The 15,753-nt window shown below is 38.9% G+C and overlaps 2 protein-coding genes across 7 annotated transcripts in view; one reads left to right on the top strand and one right to left on the bottom strand.

The window, feature by feature from the left end:
- Positions 1 to 4,534: 4,534 nt before the first annotated feature.
- LOC113533219 (guanylate-binding protein 1-like) lies at positions 4,535 to 12,531 on the bottom strand. 2 transcript variants are annotated; one of them, XM_034314685.2, is made up of 11 exons: positions 12,277 to 12,531; positions 10,586 to 10,786; positions 10,089 to 10,216; positions 9,529 to 9,638; positions 9,195 to 9,415; positions 7,860 to 8,102; positions 7,558 to 7,706; positions 7,341 to 7,472; positions 5,851 to 6,063; positions 5,622 to 5,724; positions 4,535 to 5,253 (listed from the first exon to the last, which is right to left on the bottom strand). In XM_034314685.2, the coding sequence occupies exons 2-11, from the start codon at positions 10,767 to 10,769 to the stop codon at positions 4,856 to 4,858; spliced, it is 1,881 nt and encodes a 626-aa protein (XP_034170576.2). In that variant the 5' UTR covers positions 10,770 to 10,786; positions 12,277 to 12,531; the 3' UTR covers positions 4,535 to 4,855. The 2 variants fall into 2 exon arrangements, with proteins under 2 accessions (XP_034170576.2, XP_053083568.1); XM_053227593.1 differs by having other exon boundaries at positions 10,586 to 10,783.
- The window catches only part of gbp2 (guanylate binding protein 2), a 21,113-nt gene continuing 17,748 nt past the window's right edge, over positions 12,389 to 15,753 (top strand). The window contains exons 1-3 of one of the 5 annotated variants that reach the window (XM_034314681.2): positions 12,389 to 12,518; positions 12,735 to 12,792; positions 14,703 to 14,770. Coding sequence is in view for 1 of the 5 variants with exons in the window: in XM_034314679.2 (XP_034170570.2) it covers positions 14,463 to 14,471 (9 nt within the window). In the remaining 4 variants the exon portion in view is untranslated. Of the gene's footprint in view, positions 12,519 to 12,610; positions 12,793 to 14,336; positions 14,472 to 14,702; positions 14,771 to 15,753 lie in introns of those variants that run through there. The other 4 variants (XM_034314682.2, XM_053227592.1, XM_034314680.2 and 1 more) reach the window with 4 other exon arrangements.

Below are 15,753 nucleotides of genomic sequence, written 5' to 3'. Positions count from 1 at the left end.
CTCCATTTTCCTCCCATCAGCCAAAAATATGCCAGAAAGTGGATTGTCTGTTAAATTGCCACTAGGTGTGAATGAGTGTGTATTCAGGGTGTGTCGCCACCTCACTCTCAGTGTTCCCAGGATAGGCTCCAGATCCCCCTCGACCCTGACTAGAATAAAGTGGTTACTGAAGATGAATGAATGAATGTTGATTTGATGATATTGATCACATCAACATCAATTCCAAACAGTCTTACCTTCAAATGCAGATTTGTAAATCTAGCTAGAATTTGTTCAGTGGGGTGGCCAGGTTGGACCCAGTGAGTTTATTGGGGTGGCAAAGTTGTTAGGGAACATAATTTATGTCCAACATGTACAGTAAAGGTATTTAATTTACATAAGAGAATCAATGACAGCATGCAACATTAACTTTGTTTGAAACAACATATGAACAATTTCATTTTATTAGGAATACATTTATTAGGAAAGTCTGTCACTTGGCATTATATATGCAAAGAAACAAAATCATACAGCTCTCAAAGACAAAATGCAATGTGATATATTCAAGTGTCTAGTTTTCAGTTACATTCTCTATTTCCTGTGGTTTCTTGCAAAGATATTTACTTCATCCAGACTGAGAGCACAGCTACACTCAATGTAGAGATCACTTAGCATGACATCTGCTATAGTAGATCTAAGATGGGTTTTTTATAAGCATAACAGGAGATGCTCCGCTCAAATGATGCTGTACTGACAGGAATTGCCACTGAAATTTTGCATAAGCCGAAGAACTCCTGGAAAATGTCCTTATGTGGTTTAGTGAATACAGTAAGCTCCAATATGCTGAAGGGTTTCTGCATGCCATTTTGACTCTCCTATCCAAAACTCTAAGAGCATAGCTCATATTCAAGGTCTTCAATATCATATTCATACATCCTTGCAAATGCTAAGAGAGTACCCTTTTTGCAAAATGCTCCAGTTGCAGGATTCAAAGCTTGGATACCCCTCGTTTTGACACAGTTCTGCTCTGAGAATCAATTCTTAAGCTCATTTAGGATTACATCAAAAAAAAAAAAAACTGTTTGAAAATTGTCTTGGTCTTCCTTAGATGCCTGCCCACTTACTGTGAACATAGTGTGCATCTTAGCTAGTGCTCAACTTGTGTTGTCTTCTGGGAGCCTGTGTTGCAATATGGCACTGTTTTGCAAGATCTAAAACAGATTTCCAGAGTTCATCAAAGATATGGTGACTCCTATAGTTTTGGAAAGGGCTTTAACTAGATCTTCAGCTTGTGAAGGATCAAGAGATGGAGACTGAAGCAAATCAAATAAGAATTTTGCATCATCCAGAAGTTTTCTGAAGGTAGCTAGGAGCCCAATGAACCAGGGGTCAATTTGAGCAAGCAGTCCTCATCCATCTACTCACCTCCCTTCACGGCATTCCTGATCTGTTTCTTGTAGCGCACACAGAACCGCTGGTAATGCTTCGACTGGAATGGTTCTAACTGTGTCCACAAGAATTGGGTTTAGGCAGTGGCTTTTACAATAGACATAAAAAGCCTGTTTTGCCACCTCGCTGAGGTGTATTTGCTTTCTACTTATAACAGAAGCTCCATCAAAAACTTGCCCTACCAGATTGCTTTTGTATTCCAGGACATCGTTCCAGAACAGCTACGATATTTTGTGTCAAGCATCTACACGGTCTGCCTCTTCAATGTGCAAAAAACCTTTATGCACAGCGCCATTGTAATAATATCTGAGCATCAGTGATATTTGTTCTTTCTTTTTTATGTCCTTGCTTTTATCAGCTAAAATGCTAAAAGTTTCACATTCTTTTAGCTCTTTTATCATTGTAAAACTAAGAGTAAAAGTATTTGAAAGAAGGTTTTTGGCTTTTTGATTCCTTTAAATCTAACATTTGATAATGTCAATTACTGTAAAAAAAAAACAACTGTTTATCTAGCAAACTAATTAAGTTAATATGACTCGTGAACCCCATAAATTTTCAGTTTTAAGTTTGAAGCACAAGGTTGTAGTGTAGCTATGAGAACAAATATTCTCCATGAAATTACCTTTGCAAGCATTGTAAATAATTAACTTTTAAGTTAACTCTATAACACTTCAGTTATTACTAAAGGGTTACTGTGTTTCACTTTAGAGAACTGTTCATGATCATATATAAATCTTGGAAATGTTTATAGTTAAGAATTTGGAAAAGGGGCTTGATTGTATCTCTTACTCTCTCTAGTGAACTGGCATGAAGATGTGTTTATTGATAGAGACTTCAAAGCACTTCTGTTTGTCACTCTGGATAAGGGTATCTGCCAAATGCTATAAATGTGAAAGTAAATGTAAATGAGTTGCTCTTTTTCTGTGGTTGAATCTCAAATGGCATTCTAGCAGTCATACAGTGCTCTATGAAGGTTCTACAATGCCATTAAAAGATATACTAGTAATGAGGATAAACAGTAAAAACAAAGCCATTAGGATTCTGTGTAAAGACGTGAAGAATACAGCTCTCAACTTAGCTTTCCTCAACTTTCCCCATCAAAATTGACAAAAAGACAAAAGTTCAAATGCATGATGAGGAAGGAATGTGCTTAAAAAGCAAGTACTTGATCTAAATGTCCTATTAATCAAAACATAGCAGTGTTCTGAGAACACATGATTTTAGGAGACACACACTATATAGCCAAAGTTTGTGGACACCTGACCATCACACCCATATGTGCTTTGTGAACATCTCATTTCAGATTTAGTCCCCCTTTGCTGTTATAATAACCTCCACTTTTCTGGGAAGGCTTTTCACTAGATTTTGGAACATGGCTGTATGGATTTATCTATTCAGCCACAAGAGCATTAGTGAGGTCAGGCACTCATGCAGCACGAGGAGGCCTGGTGCGCAGTCAGTTTTCCAATTCATCCCAAAGGGATGGGGATGATGGGGTTGTTAGTGGGGTTGAGGTCAGGGCTCTGTGCAGGCCACTCGATCTCTTCCACTCCAGCCTTGGTGAACCTGGTCTTCATGGACCTTGCTTTGTGCACAGGTGCATGCCGGAATATTTTTGGAATCGAACTTTTAGTTCCAGTGAACGGAAATCTAAATGCTACAGAACACAAAGACATCCTATACAATTGTATGCTTCCAACATTGTGGCAACAGTTTGGGGAAGGTCCACATATGGGTGTGACGATCAGGTGTCCACAAACTTTTGGCCATATTGTGTAGCACACATCTATATTTTAAGATAGTTAACTAAGCAAAGGGGAAAAAAGAAAAAGCCGTCACTGAGATTTATGTCACAGCATTTACTGAAATTAACAGTATTGTAATATTCATTGACACTTCACAAAAAAAAAAAACTCACAGAATACTTTATTAGCAACACTGTACTAATACTGGGTAGAGCCTCCCTTTGCTCTCAAAACAGCTCAATTCTTCATGACATTCCACAAGATGTTGGAAACACTCCTTTGAGATTCTGGTCCATGTTGACATGATTGAAGAAGGCCACTGAAGAACACTGATCTCAGTGTCATGTTCATGAAACCAGTTTGAGATGACTTTTGCTTTGACATGCTGCATTATCATGCTGGATCTAACCATTAGAAGATGGGTAAATTGGGGCAATGAAGGGATGCACAGGGTCAGCAACAATACTCAAATAGGCTGTGGCATTCAAGCGATGATTAATTGGTATTATTGGGCCCAAAGTGTGCCAAGAAAACATTCTCCACACCATTATATCACCTCCACCAGCCTGGACTGTTGACACAAGGCAGGTTGGGTCCATGGATTCATACTATTGGTGCCAAATTCTGACCTTACCATCTGTGTGCCTCAGCAGAAATCAAGATTTATCAGACCAGGCTACATTTTCCCAGGCTTAAGAACTGTCCAGTTTTGGTGAGCTTGTGCCTGCTGCAGCCTCAGATTTCTGTTTTTTGCTGACAGAAGTGGAACCTGACGTGGTCTTCTGCTGTTCTGCGTCAAGGTTCAATGTGTTGTGCATTCTAAGATGCTTTTCTGCTCACCACAATTGTACAGAGTGGAGATCTGAGTCACTGTAGCCTTTCTGTCAGCTCAAACCAGTCTGGCCATTCTCCATAGACCTCATCAAAGAGGCATTTCCATCCACAGAACTGCCGCTCACTGGATGTTTTTTCTTTATTGCACCATTCTGAGTGAACTTTAGAGATCGTTGTGTGAAAATCCCAGGAGATCAGAAGTTATAGAAATACTCAAACAAACCCATCTGGGACCAACAATCATGCCACAGTCAAAATCACTGAGATCACATTTTTCACTCAGATCATTTTTTTCCCTCTTCTGATGGTTGACCTGAAAATTACCTGATGCTGCTGGCCCGTATCTGCATGATATTATGCAATGCACTGCTGCTAAATGATTGGCTGTTTAGTATAGGTGTACAGGTGTTCTTAATAAAGTGCTTTGTGAGTGTATATCACTCACAGATATCATATAAATATGAATCACAAAACCAGTGCAAAATATCATGATTGAATATCATATTTAATAAATAGACAAGGCATGAGAAAAGCAAACCATTCTGTTTTCTGTCCATTTATAAGTAAACACAATTTTGTAGTGTATATTATTTTCTTTTTCTTCAATTGTCATTTTAATTAAGAAGCAGGAATTAAGAATTTCAGAGTGAGAATCCCCTATTTTAAGCAGCAGGAATATGATATTTTCTGTAGCATATACATCATTAAATTTATTACAGTATACAGTATATAACAGTACACTTAAAATATATTGAAAATGTACATATATAGATGTATATTTGTAAACATATTAATGTTGCTTAATTTTAGACAGTGTTCTCTATTACAGAATGACAGTCCTGATTTTCTTACATCAAGGGTAACCCTTTCTTCATCGCTTTATACTTGATGTACATAGACAACAATTCTTTAGCAACATCCATACCTGGAATTAAATAATCCTTATAAAAACTGTGAGAAAGTTCATCTTTTTCTTTTTTAAGTTGCTCAATCTCAAGGCCCATCAGCTGGGCTTTCTCATCAAACTCTTTCTGTACAAGTTCTTTCTGTTCATTCAGTTTGCTCTCCAGCGCTCTGTCCAGCTCCTGCTGCTGCTGAAGCTTCTCCTCCTCAAACTTCCTCTCCAGCTGCTGTAGCCGTTGCTCATGGTGCACTTTTTCCTCCCGCATCAGTTGCTCCATCTCCATCTTTCTCTCCTGTTCTACTTTACACTGCAGCTCTAACAGAGCTGCTTGTTCTTTCTCCTCTGTGCATCATCACCAAGGGGCAAAGGGGGATAAAGACAGAGTAAAGAAGAGTATCACAATCTAGACTGTTCTCCTTAAGTAATGGAAACATTAACTCAGTATAACAGTATAAAATACTATTTTGGTTAGAAATTGTGGAAATGTACAGTATTTTCTTATGCATTTACCAGCATTTATAGATATTTACTGAGTGTTCTGAGTCCAGACAAGAGTAAAGATTTAGAAGAATCTAACCAGTTACAATCAATCATTCAATCAATCAATTAATCAATACACATGACTGTGATAAGTAGTTGAGTTTCATTCCTAAAACTTTCACAATTTGTAATATATCACACTTTCAATAATATGGTTATGCCCAACTTACCTTGAATCTTTTTCTCACTTTCAGACAGTCGTTCATCAGTCTGGAGAATTAATTTTGCCTCCAAATTCTTCTCACTCACAAACCTCTCCAACACCTCCTCAGCCTTCACACAGGAAACATACACAGGCATATAGTGACAGTTTTAGTGTGGAACTGGATCCCTTTTTTGATTTTGAAGTTTTCTCTTAGCTAGCACTGTTGTGCGTGGAACACTGAAGGTATTTCTTACCTGGATTCCCTTGTTGGGCTGGCTGTGGTACTGCATGATGACATTGTCTCTGTGTTTGCAGTAAAGTTTATATCCTCCAGGCTTTGCAAAGTCTCCATTCTGCACCCTCACACTCATCTCCCTGCATAGATCAGACAGAATCTGCTGGCACTTCTGTTCTGATGCCTCCATGTTCTGAACAGTTAGTTCAGCATAGTGCTTATCTACTGCTTCCTGAAAATACAGTAGTTACATGCACAATCAAAATTACACCAACACAAAACTCATGCATATACTGTATATATCGTATGTATTCAGAAACATGTGCTGTGATTGCAGTTTTATTGTTTAAAATAAATGAATAAATAAATAAATAAATAATCCTAGATATAAGAACTTTTTTAAGTACTTTTTTTAATTACTGGTTGACTAGTAAAAATGAATAGTTTCAGGATGCTATTTTATTTGTACCGCAAAGAATGTGTCACTCTGTTTAACACACGTGCACAAGCTACAAATAAAATTTCCAGCTCCAGTGCTTTTTTAATAAACAAATCATAACAATTAATGTGCAAGATAATAAATCTGTGTATCTTATTAGACTATTTAATCATGCGGACAAGCTGATGGCTAAGCTAAATTGTTCATTCTGAAAGAGTGCACAGCATTGTGTAAGAAGCTCCTTACAACTTAATGATGGATGGAGGATGCAACATATACACCGGTGTCCAGATGATTTTTCTGCTTGACTTAATAATGTCTGAAAACGAGTCCAGATTGGCCTCTATGACCCAGCATGCACTATTGATCTAACTCTAAACTAGCTGAGAGAGACTGAATAGTGAAGTGAACTTTCACACAGAGTGGATCACAACTGAATTCACTGTGCCACATTGCAAGGAATTTTAATTAAATTTATTTTGTTTCCAGGTTCTCCAGCTTCCTCCTATCTCCTAAAAACATGCAAATAGATGGATTGGCTAAGATTAATTGCCCCGGAGAATGAATTAGTGTGTGCATGGTGCTCTGTGATGGATTATCATCCCATTCCCACTTCACACCCAGTGTTCCAGGGATAGGCCCTGGATCTATTATGACCTAGACAAGGATAAAATGCTTTATCCTCTGAATTAGTGAGTGAGTGAGTGAGTGAGAATAGTACTTCTAATTAAAGCATATTACTCTTTCTCTGGAAGTATTCTATGACTTTTCATTCTTTCATCTTCACTAACAACTTTATCCTGGATATGGATGTGGGGGATCCAGAGCCGGGAGCACTGGGTGTGAGGATGTTCCCAGCATGGACACCAGTCCATGGCACCATGCACACGCACATTCTTTCCCATCTAGGGGCAATTTAGCATAGCCAATCCACCTTATATCATGTTTTTAGAAGGTGGGAGGAAACTGGAGTAACCCAAGCACAGGACTGACCCCGGAGGGCTTGTTTTTTTTATTTTGTGTGCGTGTGTGTGTGCTTGTGTGTGTGTGTGTGTGTGTCCAAAACTCACCACCAGTTTCTTGAAATATTCTCCTTCTTCATCTTTAAAGGAGCACTTCATAAACTCACTGTTGGCCATGTTGCTGATCTTCTTGTGTTCAGCAGAAATTGTACTCAAACTGACAGGAAACAAACTCTTCATCTGCATTAAGATTTGAATTAGGATTAGATTGTGTGTGTGTGTGTGTGTGTGTGTGCGTGTGCGTGTGTCTGAGTGTGCGTGTTACCCGTTCCATTTCACTCTGGTACAGCTTAAGCCCTTCCTGCACAGCTGCCTTGTTTTCTATCCTTGCCATAGCAACCACAGCATTCTCCAGACAAGGGACTTTCCCACTAGAGATTGTTTCCACATACGACTGCACTAAGTGACCAAACACTGTCAACACACACACATGCACACACACACACACACACACACACACACACACACAGTCACAGCACAAAGAGTAACAGATCTATGTATTGAAACACTATTGAAAATGTTTTATACAGATGAATAATATTAAGGGAGAGATAATGTAGTGCTCACTCCTCCCTGTGACTCTGTATCCTCCTTTAACTGTTTTAACTTTGCTTGCAGCAAAGACGTAGTCACAGAAACACTGTGTGACATTCAGAAAATCAGGCCAAAGTTCACTCTCATCCAGGCTCTCGAGCTGAACCATTTTGTCCTGGGAGGCAGGAAACGGGAAAACAAAGCACTTGCGTGTTGGAAAATAGTTTCGAATACACTGCCTTGGAAGATTGTAGTTGGTGTCCTTCTTACTAAGACCTGCAGTGCAGGAAAAAAAATCGTTCAATTCAATTCAATTTTTATTTGTATAGTGCTTTTAACAATGGATATTGTCACAAAGCAGCTTTATAGAAATAAATACATCCAAATTAAATTAAATCAAAATACATTGTAAATGTATGAATTTATCCCTAATTAGTAAGCCAGAGGCAATGATGGCAAGGAAAAACCCCCTGAGACGATATGAGGAAGAAACCTTGAGAGGAACCAGAATCAAAAGAGAACCCATCCTCATCTGGGTGACACCGGCTAGTGCAATTATAAATAAATCTTTTTTATAACTGCGTACTATATGGACAAATAGTGCAACTGTGTAACTAGTAAATTCATCACAGTTTTCACAGGTTTGTTAAACCTATCCTCTGTCCACTGATGGAGACCTGAGTGCAAAGCTGCTCGCAGCAACCACAGCCCCAAAGCCACCACAGCACTGGCAGTCCCAAGCCGTCTCAGCACAACTGCCCATATGAGATCCCCAAGCCATCTCCACGGCCCCCAAGCAGCACCATCCCCTGCAATCCCAGTGATCTTCAGGCCATCCATGTGGGGCCACCCCCAGCAGCAGTGAGCGATCTCCAGCCTATGAGAGATCTATTCATATTAACAGCCGAATCAAATAAGAGTTTAGGGCAGCTTTTCACATCCAAAGTAAAAATTTAATTTACATAACAATACACTTTTAATTCAAAATGCAATAAGATGCTCAGGGGGCTAAAAGAAAATCTGTGTGATATTGCAGTTGAAGTACTGTTGTTGAAGTACCATTTAAAGTAAGCATAAAAACATTAGACACACTGTATATAGTATATACACAAAACATTTACAATATATACAGTGTGTATATATATATATATATATATATATATATATATATATATATATATATATATATATATATATATATACACACTGTATATATTGTAAATGTTTTGTGTATATACTATATACAGTGTGTCTTGTGAATATATATATATATATATATATATAGCATTTAGAGTTAGCTATTAGAAAGGAGGGATCTTGCACACCTTCTTTCAATATCTTGGATCTCAGACAAAATATAATTTATACCTTTCTTCAGCTGCAGGGCAAAATCCAGATACTCATCCTCGGTCACGCGACCCTTTTTCTCAATCACCAGCTCCAGTGAAAAATCACGGACCGTCCAGATAAAGTTAGGAAAAAATTGCACAAACTGAGAGTCTTCTTCCTCCTCTTCCTCCTCTTCAGCCTCAGCTGCTGTGGATGCAGGTGATTTGATCTTAATCTGCTCTGCAAGCTCAGTGACATAGCTGCAACATGCTAAGGAATCGCGACTGAATGAGAAATAACAGTGTCTTTAGTACTGATTAAATGACTATGTCTATATATGTTTGTGTAGTTGTGTTTTTACAAGGAAGGATACTGTAGTTTTTCCACTGCTGTGTTGTCGATGGTTCCACGGCTGTTGTAGACCAGAGTGCTACTCAGAAGAACAGCCAGACAGAAGATCCAGGCGTCGTTTTTAGAGTCTCCCTAAAATGACACAAATATTATACACTGCAGTATGTTTACTCAGAAGTGAATTACAGAACATTATATGTCTATATCTATGCCTATGCAGATCCCTGAGATTTATACACTTGGAAGGGATAAAAGTAGACACACGACTATAGACTTTACTGCCATCTACTATTTTGTTTTATTGACAGGAAAGGCAAATGTTTGTGAAATCTAATTTTAATTACTTAACTACTGTCATAAAGTCTTTTTGTTTAGTGCTTACATAACTTTGCTTTTTACTCATGTAAATGTTTTCCTGTCCTGAATCCTGTGCAAACCAAAGTTTTGTTTGTAGATCATTCTGTCAGTGCTTTTCCCATGATTCAATGCGTTTTAAAAACATGACCGGTCCATATATAATGTGCTTATTTACTGTATCGGGATATTGCATGTACTGTGTCACTATGGAGATGGTGTTATCACCTTGTCAACGTCCCCCAGTCCCTCAGTGTCCAGCAGCACCAGAGTGTGTCCTGTTTTATGGGGGTGTGGCACACACCACATCCAAATACCTTTAGTCTTCGACTCAATGGTGCTGCCCAGAGCAAAGCCTAAAAACATCCACAGTAGTCATCATTGATGTGACACACAGAAGAACTGGACAGTTAGATGTGCACACATACTGTTCATGAAGCCAATTTGGAGCACACACTTCCCGTACCCCCATCAGGTTCAGTTTGTATAACCAATAGTTGTTATATTTGCACTTATGGCAAATTTCCAACAATATTACTCTACATGTGCTATTATGAATTCTTGCAAAACCCAAAAATCGGGTGTTGGTATTGGGTTTATTGTCTGTCCATTTCTCAAAGAAATTAACTAGTCCTACAAGACAGACAATTAATTCCAGCACCACTCAATCAAACTGGGATCAAGTCTAATCAGTAAATAAAAATGCCATTAAAAACAAAACTCACCAGTTTGTTTTCCTGCCAGGCGATTCATGAGGTAAGACTTTCCTGTGCGATAGAGTCCCACCACAGACACCACCACCACCGGCTGATTATTCCTGGACAGGAACTCAATGGCTCCGTCACTCACACTTAGTGAGCCATTCACATTTTCCACCAAACAAATAGGCTCTGGCATTGGGCTGCACATGGCTCTCTCAGGGTCTGCTGTCAAGAGGTTCAAAATGAAACTGTCTTTTAATTAAATAAAGAAAACCATCAGTTGAGATATTTTCTGACCAAACAATGAGAATGACCTGGACATCTTCTTCAGCACATGAACAGCAATGCCAATAACTTCAAAAAAGTTACACAGTGACTGTACAATGTATTATTTTATATAAATACTTCTGTTTGCTGTCATACCCTGTAACCTTCTCACTGAGTTCCCACCAGGTCAGTGCTGGTTCTGTATAGAAGGGAACCCTGTCCATTATCTGGTGTTAATAAAAACACAGGGACACGATATGGCCAAAAGTTTGTGGACACCTGCTGAACATCCCATTCCAAAACCATTAAAAGTGTTAAAAGTTAAAAGACATTAAAAGTGAGTTGGTGCCCTCTTTGCTATTATAACAGCCTCTGCTGTTCTGGGACGTCTTTCCACTAGATATTGGAACATGACTGTGAGGATTTGTACCCATTCAGCCACAAGAGCATTAGTGAGGTCGGGCACTGATATTGGGGGAGGAGGCCTGGTGTGCAGTCAGTGTTTCAACTCATCACAAAGGTGTTCAGTGGGGTTGAGGTCAGTGCTCTGTGCAGGCCACTTGAGTTCTCCCACACCCTTTGCAAACCATATCTTTATGGATCTTTCTTTGTGCACTGGGGCGTTATCATGCTAGAAGTGGTTCAGGCCCCTTAGTTCCAGTGAATTGAAATTGTAAAGCTACAGCACACAAATACATTATAGACAATTGTGTGCTTCCAACGTTGTAGCAACAGTTTGGGAAAGACCATGTGGGTGTTATGGTCAGGTGTCCAGAAACTTGTTCTATTTCAGTCCGTCTAACAGCAAGGGAAGGTGCAGTGTAGAGGGGCAGACGTTTAAGTAATGCCCTTGAGGAGGATGCCCTCCTGACATGTCATGGTAGGGGCCAGGTGTCTGACCAGCCTGTTTTTCAAAGTGACAGATTAACAAATCTCACTTTGTGACTTTGTTGAACGTTTTGGCATGTGTGCACACACGCCCAAGATTGTACCCAGGTGATATTGGTACCGACACCAGATGGTGCCAGATAGGAGACATGAAACAAAAACCCTTCCGTATTCTTTGTTGTCCATAATAGAACCTGGATAATCCTGTATAATCAGGTGTGACGTTCTGTTATGTTCTTTCTCCCCTTTATTTTTAAAGTGGCAAAAAAATTATATTTGCTCAGTAAAACTATTATAAATGTTCTAAATCCAATTTGAAGCATTTTGCAATTTTGCATATAAATTGCAGCAACCATTAAAAAATAGATCAAATTAAATATATTCAGTCTGAAAGGATTAATTAATTAATCAAAATATGAAGGATATTTTATCCCTGATTTAGGTTATGTGGAAAATAGTTCTTAAATGTTAATGGGAGCTATATGGGATAATATCCAGATTTTCCTGGTACACAATAAAAGCATATTTAAAAGATCACTATGATAAAACCAAACACTTACCTAATGCTAGGACTTGCTCTTAAGATGACTCTAGATCAGGAGCTATGCCAGACTGGCACAGAGACAGAGCTGGGAGGCTATATATAGAGTGAATGCTCTATATTTCCATATAGAGTGATCCACCCAAGCTGTTCGAATAATACAGAGCTTTCCGAGAAACCACGGTCGCACAGCAAGTGTAATTATCTGTCCTTATGCATCAGTGAGAAAAACAGTGTTTCTCTAACGGCTTCTGTATCCAGGTATGAGAAAACCGAGCTTCTAAAGGGTTTTTTTTTTTTTTTATCCCTGTTTAGTGTAAACTATGTATAACATGTGTACAAATAATGCACCTTTAACTATTTACCAGCTCGGTCTCTGCACATGTACTTTCACTTTCACATGGAAGAGGGTGCAAGCGCTGGTTTATGGTCATGTTTAGGACTCGTGTTCAGTTCTCACTTGCTCTTTCACTTCAGAACAGGATAAAAAGTCGCTGCGTTTTACTATCACACCATACAGCTGATCTGTGCAGAGGTAAGTGCCTTACTGACTTATTATTAGGAGTCGATTGGTCTATAGAGCTAGTTTTTTTTTTTTTCTTTTTTTGTAAGAGTGTATTTTTACTGCTCTAACCGGGCTGGAGATGCTTTTATAACGGATATTATCTATATATGTATAAAAAAACAATGATCCTATAAATAAAAGTGATCATAATTGAATTAAAACTTGTTCCCAAGAGTCTGAATGAGTTTTGCTTTAATTCCTTGTGGCTTAGTGATTTAGTGTTTATAAATTTGAGTACCTCGGGAATACAACAGGACACGATTATGAGCTGATCTTTGTCAAGTCTGTAGGAAATTCGTGGTGCTCCTGTCCTAAAACAAATTCTCTCTTTAGAAACTCTCTTTAGCAGGGTTTTGTTTATGAAGTTGCACAATGGTAAACAAAACCTGACTTTTCTTTGCATGTTCATCTGTAATTTTCCTGATAATGCTGTTTTTTTTTTTTGTTTTTTTTTTAAGTGTGAAAACATACACTCTTAAATTCCGTTTTTTTTTTTTTTTTTTTTTTTTTTCCCCTTGCATAATCGCTGTACGCTGTGGAATGCTGGGGAGGGGGAGGGGGAGGGAGCGGGGGCCTGCTAAAGCATGTTTAAACTTGGCAATATTATACCATTTTTCTGTGCTCCAGCCGTTCAGTTTACAGTTTACTTAATTTGCAGTAGTTTAAACGCCATGTCTAGTGCTAGGGTTCTTTTGTATAGCACCCTTTTATTAAAAAAAAACTCACACCTGGGAGATGATAATTTACTGAATAATTTTTAAATACTTATTTACCTCTGATGTCACTCTGGTGTGCCTGCAGGTGGAGGTCTTAGGTTGGGAGGAAGTCTGTTACTGTAAATCCCGTGAATTAAGCAGGAAAAACAATATTTCTAGTAGACAGATTTGAAAACATAAAACTTTGTGTAGACCACTGCAGCGGTTTAATGTGAAAGCAGTGGCAAAATTTACCCCAAAGACCTCTCAGAGCACAGAGGGAGAATGTGTTTCATAAGATGTTCATAATCTCATCTTTGGCCCTACCAGCATGTAAAATCTGTATTTTGTATAAAATTGTCTACAGTCAATGGGCTGAATAAACTACACTCACTTGCGCCCACACAACAGTCACCTCATGTGTTGTGCTGCCAGGCTATATCAGTCTTACTCAGGAAAGAGGAAAAACACAGCTTATTAATGCTTACACAACTATTTCAATTATATTTTATTTGAGTGCACTTGTACTCAGCTTCTACAAAAGACTTTGGTATGCTGGAGCCTCCTGAGTCAGAAGAGGTATTTAAGACGTATGGACCTCCATTAAAGGGCCGATTCTTTAACCAGTGTGTAATCTGAAGGTGGAGGACCACCAACAGTTTTTTTTTTCTATTAATTGTAAGAAATATTATTAGAGTGCTTTGTCATAGGCAAAGCAATCAGACAAGGAAGAGGGTAAGGACGTGAACCTTTAAGTAGCCTGCTTATGTAACATAGTTAAAATGTATTCATGTTAAATCCTGCTACATGGGATAACAACGCCATCTGCTGTCAAATGTTGTACCTGCATGTAGTAGTAGAAGCAAGGGATTATGGGTAATCCTCCGAAGTGTGGAGGATTTTCCGGAGCGGTAACATGCCTGTGAATGTGTCCTTGGGCAAAGAATGTTAATGGTAAAGCACATAAAAGTTCAACTAGCAGCATGGGGGTAGATAATAACTGTTCTACATTCATTTCGTCATGATTTTAAGTTGTCGAATCATTTTGTGTGTTTTTATTGCCTAACGAAATGTCAATGCTCCATCCGGAAGCTAGCTAACTGTAACGAGATCTTCAGACAGAGTATGAGCTGTTTGCCCACAAGAGATGACCCATTCTACTGTTTATCCCTTGTCATAATGCAGACTGCAGAATAAACTTGCTGTTACCACAAGCCTGACCAGCACCTAGACAGAAGACATCACATACAAAGGTCATACTTACAACTTTATATAATATTTTAATATTTTTTCATAATCTGCTGCCAAGATTCCCCAACACAGCTGTGATAGCAGCTGTAGTTATTAATGACAATTTATTGCTAGTTAATTTATTTGCAATTAGTTAATTCAAATATGGTGAATTAAAATAAAATTATAAGTTATCTAACTTACGTATTTACACTCAGCTATTCTTTTGCCTGTGCCTTGGCAGCAGCAGCGGTATTGCTCATAGCCATAATTCATTAGAGGAATTCTGAATACATTTATGAATACATTTCAATTCTTTAGAGGAAGTCTTTATTACCATTTATTCTTCTGCCATAAAATATACAGCAGTGAAGTGAAGTGAAGTGACTTGTGGCCAAGTATGGTGACCCATACTCGGAATTTGTGCTCTGCATTTATCCCATCCAAGTGCACACACACACACACCGTGAACACACACCCGGAGCAGTGGGCAGCCTTTTTTGCTGCAGCGCCCGGGGAGCAGTTGGGGGTTCGGTGCCTTGCTCAAGGGTCTCACCTCAGTCCTGCCGGACCTGAGACTCGAACCTACAAGCTTCAGGTTCACTGAGGCCGAGCCTCTAACCATTAGGCCACGACTGCCCCCTGAATTGATCTATCACCAGCTTTTCCAGCAAGCATTTAATCCAGTGTGAGATCGGCCATATTTAAAATGAACACTCACAGGACTTGGTGAGGAAAACCTGGCACAACTTAAAGAGTTTTTAACCCATGTCATGACACCAATTAAGCCAGCATGTGGATGTTTGGTTAAGTGAAGCTAGCTATCTTACTGCAACCCCAATGTTTTTGAGCCTGCTTAATGGTACAGCCCTCAGGTCAGGGACTTAGTATTGGTATATAGAGTTTATACTCACTGCAAATAAATGTACACAGTGACACAAAAGGCCTACGCAAGGGGCATTACAGGCCTATGCACATTGAAATCATGTGCATCCAACACAATGCA

The sequence above is a fragment of the Pangasianodon hypophthalmus genome, chromosome 21, assembly GCF_027358585.1.
Source record: "Pangasianodon hypophthalmus isolate fPanHyp1 chromosome 21, fPanHyp1.pri, whole genome shotgun sequence".
Lineage (NCBI taxonomy): Eukaryota > Metazoa > Chordata > Actinopteri > Siluriformes > Pangasiidae > Pangasianodon > Pangasianodon hypophthalmus.
Note: the sequence above shows the minus strand (reverse complement) of the source record. Positions and strands in the feature narration are given on the sequence as shown.